Genomic DNA, 19,196 nt, shown 5'->3' with positions numbered 1-19,196 from the left:
TGACAATTCTACAGAATGGAATAATTACCCGACAGCGCAGGGACCGTTTGATCAGAAGATGTTTGTGACGAGGATAGAGCTGTGAAGCACAGACTGGCTGGAAGTCAGGCTGCAAGAGGCGCTGCTGAAGGGTGGTCACTAGCATGAAAGGCAGAAACCAGGCTTAGTTTACAATGACTCACTCAAAATCAGACTTATGAGATAATCACATGAAACAATACTTCCTTTGTGAATAGTTCTTCAAAAAACAACAACAGAGAAATTTGATATTTTAAAGTTCTTCAAATGATTGTATCTATTTCATTTGTTACTTGATTTATTTTACTATTAACAACCATGATGCCTTAAATATCTCAAAACTCACGGCATATTAGTAACAAAAGCAAAATTAGATGTAAAATAGAAACAAAGCAAAATAATATAAAAATATTACCCTCTGTTAAGTTTACTGGTCTTGTATAGTAATCTTCAGGTAGAGGCTCCACTTCGTCTATAGCCTGAGCTGGCTCAATCTTTATCTCTTTCTGGTCCTCTCCTTCTTTAAGGCTAAAAGATAAAAAGCACTAATTTCTCAAAGGTCCACCTGATCATCTCCAAAGTCTATGATATCAATAACTGAAGTATTCTTCTATTGCAGAATATTCTTTCTCTGTTCAGGTCTTTTCTAAGCATGACAATCTTCTTCCCCAGTAGCAATTGTTTAATGTCACATTCCTTCAAAATTCATTTTGATACCTGCTTTTCTCCTCAAAGCCATTCAATGTCCAAACTTACGACAGTCCAGCAAGGGTACTGATGGTGGCACCAGCTCGTGGTCGCTGAAGCCTGGTTCCAAGACCATATTTGTCCTAAACAGAGTTCAGAAATTCCAATTACAAATCCCATTTTTATACATCCTATTTACCAAAAGAAAGACTTTTGGGTGGGACAGCATGAGAAGCTCAGGGAAATAAGCAAAAAAAAAAAAAAAAAAAAAAGCTAATTTAAAGCTCCTTTTAAAGAAAGTAATTTGTAGCCCCATATCATCTTATTTTTAAAATAATAGCAAAAGCACCAAACATGGAGACTGAAATACATTAGTAGAGTAAAACTGAACTAAATGTGATTTTTTTTAAAACTATTAATCTAAAAATATCTAAGCTATGACTTAGACCAGAACTATGTGGAGTGTCTAAGGCAAATGATGAATGTCTTCTTGGAACACCAGTGATCATCTGCTAACTTCTTCAAGGTTAGCAAGAATCATAAAAGAGAACTTACCACTACATGAATAGTGTGTTGCTGTAGGCCCCCAAATAGCAGCAGGTTGCAACAGAGACAAAAAAATGCAGCATAAGACAGAAGCAAACTCATACAGCAGGCAGGTTATAGGGGAAGCTAGAAGAATAATGCCTCTAATTCAAATTTCTCTCCTACATACACTAGTGCATATGCTGATTATACCACTGGGCTATTCTGAAAATTTCATTTAGACTTCATTAAAGTCTCTGGTAAATGTACATGCTTTGCATATTTTAATGTTTTTAAGTTCTAAACTAAGTATTTTTATATGGACCTCACTAATGCTTAGGGTTTCAATGGCTTAACTAATTCTCATGCAGAAGCAGTATGACAAGTTACATTTCAACTGTCAATCTACCCCACAGGATTGTTGTGAGGATTAAATAATGTATGTGAAAAATCCTTATTAGAACAGTGCCTGACACACCACTGCCCTTCAATAAATGTTACTTATTCAATGTCAACCTGCTCGACCCCAAGCAAGCATACAGAAAAGAAATTGTTCTATGAGAGCAAATAAAACTTGGGGGACAATAACAAAAGCTCCAAATCCTAATCTTTTGCTTCTGGATTGCTAGTACACAAACTAGTAGAGAATGACTTCCTTAAAGAATTCCTATCAATGACACTGGCACATATTACTATTTATTTAACCATGCAAAAGGCACTGTGTAAGAGTCAGTGTTCTTCACCCTGGAGAACTATAGGAAGGTGCCAGAAATAATCATTTGAGCTGGGAACCCATTACTATAGAATGTCAAAGGTGGCCTACATAGGTGATACGAATAAAATCTAACAATTGCCCATCTTCTTCTGACTTTTCCGATTAAGAGTTCTGTGGTACCTACAAAATTAAACACTAGCCGTGGGGAATAATCAGAAAAGAGAGGGCAGTGATGCAAAAAGGAACACAAGTGTCCTTAAAACTCAAAGAACTCAAATAGAGTAAATGATATGGCAAAAACCTAACTGCTGGACTTAAAAACCTATGATTTGAGAAATTTTCCTCTGCTACCTATCATTCAGAAATCTAAGGTCAGTGGCCACCTTCTGAAATGATCACTGTTCTCAAGGCACACAGGTCTTGATCAATGAACTGCACACTCCTTTTTGTACCAAGTCCTCACCGAAAAAGCCAAAGGCATATAGTTTCTACGCCGTGCCAGTTTCTTGCGATCTCGCTCAACCTTCTCTTTCTGAGCAAGCTGCTGGTAATATTCAATCAGTTTGTTCATCTGTAAGAAATCAAAGATGCAGTAATTGTTTTCATGAAAAAGCTAACAGGAAATATGTAAGATTAATCAACAACACTAACTGGACACATAATGAACAGAGAAGACAAATGACTACGGTAGGCAAATTTGCCCTTTTCTTCAAAGAGAATTTCTCTTCATTACATTTCTCTGAATTATTTGCAATATTAAAATGGAACCTTTAAGTTTAACAATGGGAAGAACTGGGCAATGAAAAGGCTAGGAAATTTCATGCCCTCTTTTCACCCCCCTTTTACTTCATTACTTATTTCCCCTTACAACTACTCCCATTTTTTCTGCACGGCCACAGGCCTATCTACTTCTAAGAATCTGACATCTCGTACTGTGTTCTCCCCCACTCATATATTTTCATTTTTAAAATGTCTTAATTCTAAAAGCAATACATGTTAATTGTGAAAACTTCAAGCAATATTAAACATAAAGAATAAAAAGCAATACTTCTCTTCTGTCTCTTGTGTCCAAGTCCACTCTTGCCCTCACTAAAGGTATCTGCAATTACCTTTTAGATATCTTTCTTACACACTTACAGACGTGGGTATGAGATTACATTTTGCACGCATTAAAACAAAAACCCTGTGTATAGATATACAGCTTTTATGTCTGAAAATAAGTATTTTTCCATATATGGGAAAAGCTTATTATTTTACAACTTATTTCACTAAAAACAAACACATACTGTTTTCTTTTTCTGATGCACAGCCTGACTACAGAACTAAAGCTACAGCTAGGTTTCTCAAGCCAGACTAGAAAATACAGCCATTGTGACTTAAATGTCTTATGAGAAGCACTTTCTGTGTAACAGACACCAAAATACATATCACAGATTTCTGGCATATGCCATATCCACTGATAAAATGGAAGATCTTCAGTCTTTTTCTCCATCTTTTCTTAGTTCATCCTCTCTCTGATGACGCTTTACTTACCCGTTGCGTGTGAGGATTTTCAGGTTCCTGCCAACCACCACTAGCTGCAAAACAAAAGGACATTAAACAAATTTTCATAATTTGGTATTTTTATTTTCATAAAAACAGGTCATCTGCAGGCCACAAAATGAAACTTAAAAACATAAAAATCATAGTTTTTTTTTTTAAGATTTTATTTATTTATTTGACAGAGACACACGAGAAAGGGAACACAAGCAGGGGGAGTGTGAGAGGGAAAAGCAGGCTTCCCGCCGAGCAGGGAGCCCGATGCAGGGCTCGATCCCAGGACCCCAAAATCATAGAACTTCTAAGAAATAGTCCTATGAGTTATATAGACCAGAACACTCAGAATGAAATTTTCATTAAAAATAATGATGGTGACAGGGGCACCTGGGTGGCTCAGTTGGTTAAGCGACTGCCTTCAGCTCAGGTCATGATCCTGGAGTCCCGGAATCGAGTCCCGCATCAGGCTCCCTGCTCAGCGAGGAGCCTGCTTCTCTCTTTAACCCTCCCCCCTCTCATGTACTCTCTCATTCTCGCTCTCTCAAATAAATCATCTTTAAAAAAAAAAATGACGGTGACAAACACAACCACCCCCACCACAATTAACACATGCATAGCTTCTGTGCCAAGCATCTGAAAAGTATTACATTTCATTTTATACAATAACCCTCTGACATGGGGATTCTTATTTTCAGTCTCATTTTACAAATGAAATTGAGGCTCAAAGAGGTTAAATAACTTGCCCAAAGTCACACAGATAGTTAAGTGGTAAAGCTGGAATTCAAACTCAAGCAGTCTGACTCTTAAGAACCTGATCTTATCTAGAATACTGTGCAATTTCGATGTTCTATGACCTTGATTCAGAGAAGAATTTCTTACATAAGAAACAAACAGCACAAATCACAATGGAAAAGATTATTCCAGAAAGCTAAAACCATAATGAATACAGCTGACTCTTGAACAACATGGGTTTGAACTGTGACAGTCCACTTATAGGTGAATTTTTTTCAATAAATACAATAAAGCTTTTAACTGTATTTTTTTCTTTTCTAGCTTACGATATTATAAGACTACAAATATACAATACATACAACATACAAAATATATGTTCATCAACTATTTATGTTATCAGTGTGGCTTCCAGTCAACAGTAAGCTATTAGTAGTTAAGTTTTTGGGAAGTCAAAAGTTACACGCAGATTCTCGACTGCACAGTGAGGGGGGTCAACACCTCTAACCTCTGCATTTGTTCAAGGGTCAACTGTCTATCTCAATAAAGCTAACCAAAAAAAGGGAGAAAAGTAAACTATAATGAGATACCATTTTACAACCATCAGTTTGGAAAAATTTGAAAGAAGTCCCACAGTACTAGAGCAGCCAAGGATCTGGAGCAACGGGTAGTCTACTCTTAATTACTAGTGGGAGCAAAAACTGGTAAGCCATTTTGGAGAGCTAAAGATGTGGACAACTTAAAACAAGCAATTTTATTTTCAGTTATGCAGAGAAACCTTTAAGTCTTGGACTTAGGAAAAACATACAAGAATGTTTCTAATAGCACTGTTGTCAAAAGCAAAAAAAAATGAAGGCCTAAATAAATGTCCATCAAGAAGACACTGAATAAGTAAACTGTGGTAAGTCATGCATAAATCAGCTATATATCAGGAACATAATGCCAATAGAGAACAGCTGTAGTAGGATACATATACAGTATATTTCCATTTGTTTCATATTGAAAAAACATTGTTAGTGGCTACATACTATACACTCTCCTATGTGGAGGAGTATAAAGACAGGCATGGATACCGATAAACACTGGATTCAGGACTGGGATGATTATACTTCTCTGGGAGGCTGAGGAAGGGGGATCTAGTGGGGATAGGCTACACAAGGAGCTTTTAAACTGTTTTGGTTATGTTTAATTTCTGAAGCTGGGTGATAAATACATGAATGTGTATTATCTGTTTAAGTAAAAATAATCTTTTTTCAAAACAAAAAGGACGCTTGTTGAAGATGACACCACACCTTCTTGCAAGAAATGACAACAATATCCTTTAGTATGATATATTTTAAAGGTTGCCTTACTTAAGACAATCATGAAAAATAATTATGCGAAAGAAATGTTTCAGCTGTAATACTCTGAAAAATCTAGATGTTTTACCTAATTGCTTTAGAACTGGTAATTTATTCTGAAGAGCAATTTGGGAGACATAACGATCTCATTTCTTTGCACATTACAGACACAATGGCTTACTTATAAATAAACAAATAGTTCTAAAGTGGTTTCAGAGTTTCTCAGACACCAATGACATCATGAAAGAAAAAATTATCTGTACTCTTTAAGAGCTCCCAGTATTCAATTATTATTGTCAAGATACCCTAGAGAAGATAGATTTCTAGAAGTAAACACAGGTTTTAAGCTCTGAAATATAAATTCTCCAACATTAATGGCTCATAATCCAAAAAGCATAAAACATTCTCCTAAGAGTAACACTGAGAAATCTATTCGGACTTCTGGGCTTTGTTTCTTTACCTTGACAATAAGAGACAAAATACAAACATAGAAAAATACACTTCAAAAAAAATACACTTCAACTCACTGAGGCATACATACTCTGCCACTTTGAGGTTGTTCTTCATATTTAACTTACATTCATAAGCAAATTCAAACAACTTACTTGCTACCCTGATATTAAAACACACAAATATTTACTGACAATCTAAAGATGCTATAGACTCTTTCTAATAAAAATCACATTTCAGGAAATATCTATCCACCAATGAGCAACAACCAAGAACTCAAGCATTCTAAACCAAAGAGCAAACACAACAGACTCAAGGATTAAATTTTTATTTTTTTAAAAGATTTTATTTATTTATTCGACAGAAAGAGAGCGAGAGCAGGAACACAAGCAGGGGGAGTGGGAGAGGGAGAAGCAGGCTTCCCGCCAAGCAGGGAGCCCGATGCAGGGCCCGATCCCAGGACCCCAGGATCACCACCCGAGCCGAAGGCAGACGCCCAACGACTGAGCCACCCAGGCACCCCAAGGATTAAATTTTTAGGAAGAGAGTTGAATCTAAAGAAACCTGACCCATATTTACTTCCAAATTGTGTAATCATCTATAACAAGTTTTTACTTAAAGTCCATCTTCATTTTAGTTATGTCAACTGACATAATGAGTTCATTATGGGCTTCGTCATAGACTAGTAAGATGAAATTTTAAAGATTTTATTTATTTATTTGAGAGAGAGAGATAGCACAAGCAGGAGGGAGGCGGAGAGGGAGAGGGAGAAGCAGACACCCCACTGAGCAGGGAGCCCAATGTGGGGCTTGATCCCAGGACCCTGAGATCATGACCTGAGCTGCAGGCAGACACCCAACCGAGCCACTCAGATTCCCCCCAAGATGGGAATTCTTACCAAGTCTAAAAAGTTTCAGAAAATTGAATAAAATTTCAGAAAGATAAAAGACAATGGGGAGTTAGCAATGCCACTATTTTTATAAAAAATAAATAGCAACTCAAGACTTTGAACTGACTATACAGAGTTTCTACTCTCTGATGTTAACCATGGAGTACCGGAAATGAAAAAAAAAAGGAAGTTTCCCAGTCAACAAAGCCAAAAGACAACCGAAAGAATGGGAGAAGATATTTGCAATGACCTATCAGATAAAGGGCTAGTATCCAAAATCTATAAAGAACTTATCAAACTCGACACCCAAGGAACAAATACTCCAATCAAGAAATGGGCAGAAGACATGAACAGACATTTCTGCAAAGAAGACATACAAATGGCCAACAGACACACGAAAAAGTGCTCAACATCTCGGCATCAGGGAAATACAAATCAAAACCACAATGAGCTACCAACTCACACCAGTCAGAATGGATAAAATTAACAAGTCAGGAAATGACAGATGTTGGCGAGGATGCGGAGAAAGGGGAACCCTCCTACACTGTTGGTGGGAATGCAAGCTGGTGCAGCCACTCTGGAAAACAGTATGGAGGTTCCTCAAAAAGTTGAAAATAGAGCTACCCTACAACCCAGCATTTGCACTACTGGGTATTTACCCCAAAGATACAAATGTAGTGATCTGAAGGGGCACGTGCACCCCAACATTTATAGCAGCAATGTCCACAAGAGCCAAACTATGGAAAGAGCCTAGATGTCCATCGAAGATGAATGGATAAAGATGTGATATATATATATACAATGGAATATTAGGCAGCCATCAGAAAATGAAATCTTGCCATTTGCAACGACATGGATAGAACTAGAGGGTATTAAAAAAAAAAAGAACTAGAGGGTATTATCCTAAGTGAAATAAGTCAATCAGAGAAAGACAAGTATCATATGATCTCACTGATATGTGGAATTTGAGAAACAAGGCAGAGGATCATAGGGGAAGAGAGGAAAAACATGAAACAAGACAAAATCAGAGAGGGAGACAAACCATAAGAGACTCTTAATCTCAAGAAACAAACTGAGGATTGCTGGAGTGGTGGGGCGTGGGTGGGATGGGGTGGCTGGGTGATAGACATTGGGGAGGGTATGTGCTATGGTGAGTGCTGTGAATTGTATAAGACTGCTGAATCACAGACCTGTACCTCTGAAACAAATAATACATTATATGTTAAAAAAAAAAAAAAAGAATAGCCAACATAATATTAAAGAAGGACAAAGCTGGAGAATTCACCCTAGATAGTTACTAAGATCTATTTTTAAACATTTTATTTTTATGTATTTTATTATTTTTTATCATGAATATGCTTTTATTTTAACATACAGTGTTAGATGCAAGTGTACAATATAGTGATTCAACAATTAAAAAAAAAACCCCAAACAATTCTATACATTACTCAGTGCTTATCACAATCAGTGTACTCTTTTTTTTCGTTGTGGGACTTTCTAAAAACTTACTTTTTAAATTCCAGTATAACCAATGTACAGTGTTATATTTGTTGCAGGTATACAATATAGTTTCAACAATTCTATGCATTACTCAGTGCTCAAATAAGTGTACTCTTAATCCCCTTCACCTATTTCCCCCATCCCCCCACTTACCTGCTCTCTGGAAACCATCAGTTTGTTCTCTATAGTTAAGAATCTGTTTTTCTTTGTCTCTTCTTTTCTTTGTTCATTTGTTTTGTTTCTTAAATAAACTATTTAAGAAATAAATAAATAAAGGAAGTTTCCTTTAATAAAGGTAAGTGCAATCTCCACCCTGAAATGCTCAAATGATGGAAAGGTAGTTAGTGCCTTAGGTGGTCTTTAGGTCAAAACACACACACAATTTTTCTGTTTTACTGTTAAACATTTTATGTAAATACATGTGTCTTTGAGCATGTGTTTAATGCTCCAGGATATCTGGATATGGAAATGCTGGGCAGAAGGATAAAAGCAATTTATTTTCAATAAACGGTGAAGGGGTTTTTAAGAGTACACTTTCATGATGAACACCGAGTAATGTACAGAATTGTTGAGTCACTGTAGTGTACACTTGAAACGAATGTAACACTGTATGTTAACTCTACTAGAATTAAAATAAATAAATAAAATGCCATTCATTTTGTTAAAATAAAAACAAATATAAATAAGGGCACTTTGGAGCACCCGGGCAGCTCATCAGTTAAGCGTCCAACTCTTGATCTCAGCTTGAGTCTTGATCTTAGGGTCATGAGTTCAAGCCCCAAGTTTGGAAAAAAAAAAAAAATGGGGGGTGTCTGGGTGGTGTAGTCAGTTAAGTGTCTTACTCTTGGTTTCGGCTCAGGTCGTGATCTCAGTTGTGAGATCGAGCCCCAAGTTGGGCTCCACACTCAGCATGGAGTCTGCTTGAGATTCTCTCTTCCTTTGCCCCTCCCACTCGTGGTCTCTCTCTCTCTCTCTCTCAAATAAATAAATAAATAAATAAATATACTTTAAAAATAAAATAATACAAATAAAATTTTAATAATTATCAAACTGCTCTCCAAGGTGGTAGTAGATGAAAGAACTATTTTTCCATACTCTTGCCAACACTTGATTATTACCAGATCTAAAAAATTTGCCAAATCAATGAAGTTTTAATTTGTATTAATCATACAAGGCAATTTATGGATACTCAAAGAAAGAGTCGAAATAAAAACAAAGGGCTAATGAATGCAAGGCCACACAAGGTGGATGGAAGGGTTGTGGAACCAAAGAGGGCTGTCTCAAGAGAAGATTCTCAAAGACCTGGTGCCCACTTAACTGTGAAAAAGATTTTTGTTGGGTGGCATTAAAGACGACACTGAAGAATATCACCTAAGAGATTATTTTGAACAGTATGGGAAAAATTGAAGTGATCGAAATCATGACTGACCGAGGCAGTGGCAAAAAGAGAGGTTTTGCTTTTGTAACATTTGATGACTTGTGACTCTGTAGACAAGATTGTCATTCAAAAATACCATACTGTGAATGGCCACAACTGTGAAGTAAGGAAAGCCCTATCTAAGCAGGAGATGGCTAGTGCTTCATCCAGCCAAAGAGGTCGAAGTGGTTCTGGAAACTTTGGTGGTGGTCGTGGAGGTGGTTTTGGTGGGAATGACAACTTTGGTCGTGGAGGGAACTTCCGTGGTCGAGGTGGCTCTGGTGGCAGTCGAGGTGGTGGTGGATATGGTGGCCGTGGGGATGGCTATAATGGATTTGGTCATGATGGAAGCAACCCTGGAGGTGGCGGAAGCTATAATGGTTTTGGCAATTACAACAATCAATCCTCAAATTTTGGACCCATGAAAGGAGGAAATTTTGGAGGCAGAAGCTCCGGCCCCTATGGTGGTGGAGGCCAACACTTTGCCAAACCACGAAACCAAGGTGGCTGTGGTGGTTCCAGCAGCAGCAGTAGCTACGGCAGTGGCAGAAGGTTTTAATCACTGCCAGGAAACAAAGCTCAGCAGGAGAGGAGAGCCAGAGAAGGGACAGGGAAGCTACAGGTTACAACAGATTTGTGAACTCAGCCAAGCACAGTGGTGGCAGGGCCTAGCTGCTACAAAGAAGACATGTTTTAGACAATACTCATGTGTATGGGCAAAAAATCGAGGACTGTATTTGTGACTAACTGTGTAACAGGTTATTTTAGTTCTGTGGAAAGTGTAAAGCATTCCAACGAAGAATTTTAATGTAGTTTTTTTTTTTTTTTTTGCACCCATACTGTTGATTGTTAAATGTAATAGTCTGATCATGACGCTGAATAAATGTGTCTTTAAAAAAAAAAAAAAAAGGACTAAAAAATGTCAGGGGAGGGAAACACAAACTTGAGTTGTAACTTTATGAAAGGTTAAGGTCTTTCCATGGAATCTGCAAGGTTTGGAGGAGTTTGGAATCAAGATAAAGATCATTTTAACCCGACTGTGAGCCCTTCCATGTACACATTTTGGTTATTGATCATTTTTATTTCCACTTCTGAGAGCAGCTCTTCTTATCTTTTGCCTAGTTTTTCTTTGGGGCTTCTTTCTTGATTTATAAGGGTTCTTCATTTTTGGTTATTTATCTTTAGCCTGTTATATATGACCCAAATATTTTTCTTAGTTTGTCACTTTTATCTTTTAAATTTGTTCATGGTGTCTTTCATCATCAGAAGTGTTTATGTTTTATGAAGAGCATTAACATTTTGATTCTAAAAAAGTGTCAGATTTACCAATGCTATTTTACCAACTCTAAGAAAACTAAATAGTTTACCCAGTCTTAGATGAAACATTATAGTCCATAAATGTGAGAATTTGGAAACACAGAAGATTTACTTCTGAGTTTAGCTCCTGCCTTCCAACACGTAACAGAAATAATCATCTGTGGGCAATTTTAACACTACCAATTTCACAAAATCTCATGTTGAAGTCCGCCTGACTCACCCACAGATTTGTCTGCCATGCCTACATCTCTAGATGTCCAGCGACAAAATCCACAGGCCAGGTAGTAGGCTTTCTTCATGGTGGTCTTGGCAGGGTCATCTGGAAGTTGTGTGGAGATGCTTGTTGCCCGAGTAGAGAGAGTGTGCATACAGCCGGGACAGTCAAAGCAGTTGGCACACCTATAACACAACACCACTGTTACTCATTACACAAATATTCATCAAGCAACTGCTATGTGCCACACACTGTTCTAGGTGTTAGGAATTCAAGAGGGAACTATAAGGGAGGACTGTCTCTCAACTAAAAAGAAATTAAAAAAGTATTAAAATCTTGTTTTAAAATTTAAAAGGTATTGTATGTTCATTTACTTTTTTTAAAAATGCAATCATCACCAAAGTTCCTGAAGAAATTAGAGCCTGACCCAATCCTACTCCAGAGAACATCACTGTTAAACAGTCTGGATTTAACTATTTCAGACTCTATTTAGGCTTGTACAGACCATAAAGATTTCTGAGAAAGAGAGAGGTCACCGCTTATGCCTTCAGACAGGACAGAGCAGCTGCACAATGAAAACCTTAGAGGCAATAATATAATACGCTGTGAAATTGGGTTTGGAAAATAACTGCTTGTTTGCTGTGCCAGAGAGCTGACACAGAAACCAAACGATGCTATCAAACTGCAACAGTTGAGGAGCAGTGCCTTTTCGGGGCTTTCTGTTCTCTCCTTAGGCACTACTCTTCCTAATGCTCAGCCAACATTTCCCCTTTCGGGGCCCCTGTGCCTTGTTGCTTGTAACTTTTTCACCATCTGAGATTATCAAGATTTCACTCTTAGCCCTGGACTTACCCTGAAGCTCTGTGCTACGACTCTAATTATCTGCGATATTTTGCCTTAACATCCTCGTATAAGGATAATAATGGTATCTACCCACTGTTCACTGCTCACTTATAGTTTAAGGATTAAATGATGAAATTAATGTGTGGAGAGCACAAAAAGAAACAGTGTCTGGCTTATTAGGAGCTATTTCTCGGGTTCAGGAAAGAAAAGTCATGGTGGTTCACATCCATGGAGGTGTAAGGGTATGATTGGTAGCAAAGGACTTACACGCTAAGCTAAAAACCAAATGGCACCCAGTGACAATGAGCACACCTACTACCCAGATCTTGGTTTTTAATACCATTTTCCAATAAAAGGAACCAGGGCTCCCTGGAGAAATGGCTAATTCAAGGACTGAGGCCGAGTCCTGGGATGAGCCTGGAGTATCTTGTAGGACCAAAAAATAAGAAAATGCTCAAATGAATGAACAGCGCCCCCCACCCACCCCACAACCCACGCAACAATGAGGGTACGTCAAAGGGATACAGGAGTCTACCAAAAGAGCTCCCGATGGCCAAAGCTGGAACAACCTGAGCAAAGAAATAAAGTGGTACTGGATTATATCCTAGGGTATAAAATCAATATTCACGCTTTAAATAAATGATTAAATAAATAAATAAGGGAGGAGAAAAATCTCCCATTCAAAAGAATTCCAAATAATTTAAGTAGAGAACCCTCATGGAGGGGGAACATAACTCCCCACTATTTAAGTGTCGGCTATGAGAGTGTTTTCTTTCCAAAGAGTACAGTATTAAAAAAAGAGAAAAATGAGTGACTCTATATTGGAGAAACCTGACAAACACTAGCTCAAGCCAGGTCATCAAGGCTAACATCAACAGTGATAAGTTCCACTGACAGTATGTACCCTTGGTGGGATGTAATGAAAGATGCACTTTACCTCTGCTGTCTTCCTCCCCATAACACATTCCCCAGCTGATGAGAAAAACATCAGATAAATTCCAATTGAGGGATATTATACAAAATATCTTACTAGTACTCCTCAAAACTTTTAAGGTCCTCACAACCAAGGAAAGTTTAAGAAAATGTCACAACAAGAGAAGCCTAAAGAGACATGAGTATTAAATATAACATGGGTATCCTAAATAGAATCCAGGAACAGAAAAAGGAGATTAGGGAAAAACTGAGGAAACCCGAATAAAATAAAGCATTTATTTAATAATAAGGTATCAATGTTGTTCATTAATTGAGACAAATAGACTATACTGATACAAGATGTTAACAATAGGGGAGACGACGTATGGGGTACACAGACCTCTCTATGCCATCCTCACAATAATTCTTAGGTCTAAAACTGTTCTAAAATAGAAAATTAATTTAAAAAAATCAAAGGACACTTCATCTAAAAAATGAAAACAAGCTAGTTAAAAATGTGAGTTACTTTCCGTGTGTTTTCTTACCAGCTAGTAAAAAAATAGTTGAGGAAAACAGAAAAAAAACGGATCCCAATCTTACCTATTCTTTTTTAGTTTGGCTTCAGCCGATGGCATATTTTCTAAGCAACTGGGACAATAATGGGAGTCCACCTAGAAAGAAACAAGAAATCAAAAATCAGAGGAAAAGGCACTCAGTCTAGCCTGTATATACATCTACTCCAAACAGTGAATTCTAAAATATAATGCAGCAGAGGGTGAGAGACCACTGATATGCCAAAGAACCTAGACTGTTTTCAGCTTAGGGTTTATTCTTCAACCATGCTTTTTCTTATCCTCTGTATTTCCTAAAACCCTTCCATTTTTCCTTTCTGATCTTACCTGTTTACTTTCATCAGGATTTTATGTAATAATGTGTTAAAAGTTGCCTATGGAAAAGAAGAACTCTATGATAATCTAATGAACACTAATAAAATAACCCAATTTGTGAAGCTGTGATCAAATACCCTTCCATCCTTTTATACTGTTTAGCTTTAATGGACTGTAATAACTTGACCACATTTAAATTGTTAAGGGAGACTTTAAAAGTTTTCTCATTACCAAAGTATTACATGTTCACAAAAGCATAAATTAACATTTACAAAATCAGCTTTAGCCAACTGATTAGAGATTTTTAAATGGCAAATTAAACTACTAAACTAGCAAGTCTTATTGTATTTAACTCAAAAACACAGAAGAAAATTAAATCCACTGTATTTTTTAAGCTCTGAATAATTATTTTCTTTAATGTAGGTAGATTCTATTTGACAATTCTAGAACTCTAGTCACCTACAGATGTAAAGACAGATTTAAATGAATACAAATACTATGAGAGAAACTGGCTTCTTTTTTCATCATCTGCTATACACAGGACCACCTTTGAAAAAATAAAGTCGCTGCTCAAATAATCTCCAGGAACATAAAACACAGTATTGCTAACTAATATTTGCACTTACTCATCATAAAAGGCAAACTATAATTTGTTCCTTCTTGTGGCTCTTTTCAAATTCTGCCTGTCCCTTCATGTGCAGCTCCAATCCCAGGTTCTCCATTAGAACTTTCTGGACTCCTCCAGCCCTCACCAGCCTCATCCTTCCCCAAACCCTAAATGGCCTCCACTTCACAGGTGGAGGTACACATGAGTCTGTAAAAGGTGCAGTAAGACAGAATGTCCTAGCTCAAGATATCCTTAGAAATCATGGAGACTGAGCTCTCTAATGACCATCAAGTGGGAATCTATTCCAACATATTCTGGAGGTGGAAGTGGAGCTGGAACAGGAAAGCATCTAAAAAGACAAAGGACCTGCTAAAGAGATACAAACAGAGAAAATGCTAATAGAGAAAAAAATACAAGAAATATCGTGTATATTATATGGCATTGATTTTTTCTTGTTTTATTACTTAACTGCTTTCTGTGACTATTCTTAATATTATGAAAAATACACCCAATAAAATTGTTATTGATAATAATGTGTAAAATGGCTTACAGTATAGGACACATTTTCATATGCATTTTTAACAGTGCAGGGATTTTCAATGAAGTTCTCTGAATCATGTTTCAAATCCTGATTTGAAAGGCTGCTGTTGAGTTTCAAATCTTGGTTCTCCCTGCCACCCCCAAAGTTTTGGTTGTGTGACCTAGGGCAAACACTGTCTGTTGCTTTAATTACATTTTTTTAAAACTAATATCCATTCTATTGGCCTGTAGGATGATTAAAGGAGTTTACATAAACCACATGGCATATAGAAAGCACTGAATAAGCAGCAACTGTTACCAGCAGCTTTTCCTTAACTAGACTGAGTCACTCAACAGCAGGATTTATGTTTTTCTCGTCTTTTAAAACCCAAAGCTTACGGAATGAACAACAAGATGTGCCAAGTGCTGTAGAAGTTTGGGGATTTTGTTATTTGTTTTTTTGTTTGTTTGATGCGGTGGGGCGTTTTACGTTCTGAGCAATCCGACGTCCAACGCTCACTTGTGCCTGCGAAGGACAGCACCATACCCTCTGGAGAAGCGCCTTGAGCTTATTCACCACAGACCTTATTCTAAGCGCTTTTCACCCAACTCGCCCCAACCCAACCTCTTCCCTGCTGCAGGCCTTGGCCTGAGCCAGAAAACACAGCAACGCCCAGTTTCTGGCCAAAGTAGAGGCAGAACTTCCAGGATGGGAGGGGCATGAATGAAAATGCCTATCGGCTCCACCCTACAATCAGTCGTGGAAAGACAGTATCTCGCCCCTCAAGTGACCTGAATAACCCACCCAATTACCAAACACCCCAGGAGACCGCCAGGGTCCGTAAAGTCAGGTTTGTCCAATCCGAGAGCGCTCTAGAACCAAAAGATCCGCTCCGCCCCACCCAAGGCCGCTCCTTCTTTCCAAATGACAAATTATAAGCAAATTAAATCAAACAGCAAATCTGAGTGACGAGAGACATAACCAATCAGCAAGCCAGGAAAATGACTACCCGCCCGTCGCGGTGACTAGGACGAACCCTTCCCCCCTCTCCCCCAACATATACACATTTTTCACGGGACGACTGCATTACCTCGTGAGACACACATTCCAGCGACCGTAGCTCGCTACAATAGCGGCAGAAATAAAGCTGCGACAGCGGGGCCCGAACCTTCTTTTCTCCCTGGACTAGGTAGAGAACCCGCTCCGATTGCAGCAAGGACGCCATCTTGGAGGGGGAGGAGTCAACGACGCTCTCGCCGCGTCACGTGATCCTAGAGCCTGCGTTTGCCTCACCGCTTTTCCTACGTCTTTCGTCGGAGACTTTGCGTAAGGTTTCCGACCTGGTGGGGTCTGGCGCGGGCCGAGAGTCACAGTGCGCGTGCGCAGCTGGGGATCCCCGCTTTCACCCCCAGCGTCTCAGTGAGCGTTTGTTACCTGGACGAAGTCCGACCTTTCCTATCATTAAGTACGCAATCACAGATCACATCCAGACAGGCCAGTGCTCTCCTTTTCTTTGTTTCTTCCAGAAAGAAAGGCGGCTCTTCTGTTTTATTTACAACTGCCTCTCCTGCCCTCACCTTCCAGGCCGACTTCCAGAAGGTAGATGGGTAGATGGAGGGTCTCAGGGACAGAGTGCCTTGGGAACTGGGAAGTTAAGAGTCACACCAGCACTTTCTTTTGGCTGTTTGGTCGCTGACCTGTAGGAAATTTTCACAGACATTATCTCGTTTCAAATTTCTTAAGACTGTGAGTTCCTCCACACAGAAGCCATGTCTCGTTCATTTCCAGGTTTCGAGTACTTAGAATTAGGACTGAGCCTGTATTGTGGGCGTTCAATAAGTATTGGTTAATGGAGGAATGAAATCATTGCGTGAACAGTGTTGCTAGATGTCATTTACATTTTTTCTAGTGCATAAACTAAGGCTTAGATATATAAAATGACCACTTAGAACCGGCCTAGCAGAGACTGGAGCCCAGGTTACCTGCCCCCAGTTCTGTGCTCCTCTCATTGTACTAATGTATTGTTTACCTGTCTGACATTGGAGTTGGTGATTGAAAAGAAATGGAACTGAATATTAATAGTAGCTAACATCTATTGAATAATTATTGAATGTAAGGCGCTGTGACAAAACTTTACATGTCTCATTTAATTTTCACAAAAACTCCAAAAGGCAGGTCCTATCTTTTATTTTGCACCGAGGGAAACTGAGGCTCAGAGAATTACAATGATTTGTCTAAGATTTCATAAATAGCAGCAGAACCCTGTGTTGTCTGACTCCAGAGCTTGCATGCATTACTCCTATGCATACTGCCTCTAGCATATTTCCCCCAGCTTTATTGAGGTATAATTGACAACTTAAAATTATATATATTTAAGGTGAACACCTTGATGATTTGATATACATTGTGAAATAATGAACTCAAGCTAATTAACATATCCATCACCTCACATAGTTACCATTTTCTTTCTTTTTTCTCTTTCTTTCTTTTCTTTTTTCTGATGAGAACACTTAAGATCTACCCTCTTAGCAAATTTCAAGGATATAATATACAATATTGTTAATTATGGTCACATTGTTACACATTAAATCTCCAGAAGTTATTCATCTGTGTAACTGAAATTTTGTACCCCTTGACCAACATTTCTTCATTTCTTCCTCCCCCCAGACCTTGGCAACAACCATTCTCTATGCTTCTATGAGTTTGACTATTTTGGAATCCATATATAAGTGAGATAATGCAATATTATCTTTCTGGGTCTGGCTTATTTCGCTTAGCATACTGTCCTCCAGGTTCATCCTGTTGCTACAAATGGCAGGAGATATATATTTATATATTTATGTTTATATTACATTTATATTTCAGTTATTGTGTAAATACTTATATATCACATTTTCTTTATTCATCTGCTGACATTTACATTGTTTCCATATCTTGGCTATTGTGAATAATGCTGAAATGATCATGGGAGTGCAGCTATCTCTTTAAGATTCTGATTTCATTTCTTTTGGCTATAGACCCAGAAGTGGAACGACTGAATCATAAGATAGTTTTATTTTTAATTTTTTGAGGAACCTCCATATTGCTTTCTGTAGAGGCTGTACCAGTTTACATTCCCTCAACAGTGTACAACAGTTCTCTTTTCTCTCCACATCCTTGACAACACTTGTTATCTTTTATCTGATAATGGCCGTTTTAACAAGTGTGAGGTGATAGCTCATTGTGGTTTGTTTGTTTGTTTGTTTTAAGATTTTATTTATTTATTTGACAGAGAGAGACACAGCGAGAGCAGGAACACAAGCAGGGGGAGTCAGGGAGGGAGAAGCAGGCTTCCCGCCGAGCAGGGAGCCCGATGCTGGGCTCAATCCCAGGACTCTGGGATCATGACCTGAGCCTGAAGGCAGACGCTTAAGGACTGAGCCACCCAGGCGTCCCATTATGATTTTGATTTGCATTTCCCTGATGATTAGTGATGTCAAGCACCTTTTCATATATCTGGTAGTCATTTGTGTTTTTGTTTTTTAAAGATTTTATTTATTTACTTGACAGAGACACAGCGAGAGAGGGAACACAAGCAGGGGGAGTGGGAGAGGGAGAAGCAAGCTTCCCGCGGAGCAGGGAGCCCGATGAGGGGCTCAATCTCAGGACCCTGAGATCATGACCCGAGCTAAGGCAGTCGCTTAACCAACCGACTGAGCCACCCAGGCGCCCCTCATTTGTGTTTTCTTTAGAGACCTATCTATTCAGGTCCTTTGCCCATTTTTAAATTGGGGTATTTATTTATTTATTTTGCTATATATTTTGGATATTAACCCCTTATCAAATATATGATTTGCAAATATTTTCTTCCATTCTGTAAGTTACCTTGTCATTCTGTTGATTGTTTCTTTTGCTATGCAAAAAGTTTTTATTTTTTATTTTTTTAAGATTTTATTTTATTTATTTGACAGAGAGCGAGAGAGCACAAATGGGGAGCAGCAGAGGGAGAGGGAGAAGCAGGCTCCCCAAGCTGGATGCAGGGCTCCATCCCAGGATCCTGGCTTCATGACCTGAGCCGAAGGCAGATAGTTAATTGACTGAGCCACCCAGG

General features: G+C 38.4%; 1 protein-coding gene across 1 annotated transcript in view; it reads right to left on the bottom strand.

Moving 5' to 3' along the window:
• Positions 1–16,376, bottom strand: part of DCTN4 (dynactin subunit 4) — a 32,779-nt gene extending 16,403 nt beyond the window's left edge. The window contains exons 1-8 of the mRNA XM_027606260.2: positions 16,197–16,376; positions 13,693–13,763; positions 11,344–11,522; positions 3,479–3,522; positions 2,409–2,516; positions 775–848; positions 434–546; positions 29–138 (exon numbers count right to left, since the gene is read on the bottom strand). Of these exons, the coding sequence (XP_027462061.1) occupies positions 29–138; positions 434–546; positions 775–848; positions 2,409–2,516; positions 3,479–3,522; positions 11,344–11,522; positions 13,693–13,763; positions 16,197–16,331 (834 nt within the window). The 5' untranslated portion in view covers positions 16,332–16,376. The remainder of the gene's footprint in view (positions 1–28; positions 139–433; positions 547–774; positions 849–2,408; positions 2,517–3,478; positions 3,523–11,343; positions 11,523–13,692; positions 13,764–16,196) is intronic.
• Positions 16,377–19,196: the final 2,820 nt, after the last annotated feature.

This window comes from Zalophus californianus, chromosome 5, assembly GCF_009762305.2.
Source record: "Zalophus californianus isolate mZalCal1 chromosome 5, mZalCal1.pri.v2, whole genome shotgun sequence".
Classification (NCBI taxonomy): domain Eukaryota; kingdom Metazoa; phylum Chordata; class Mammalia; order Carnivora; family Otariidae; genus Zalophus; species Zalophus californianus.
Note: the sequence above shows the minus strand (reverse complement) of the source record. Positions and strands in the feature narration are given on the sequence as shown.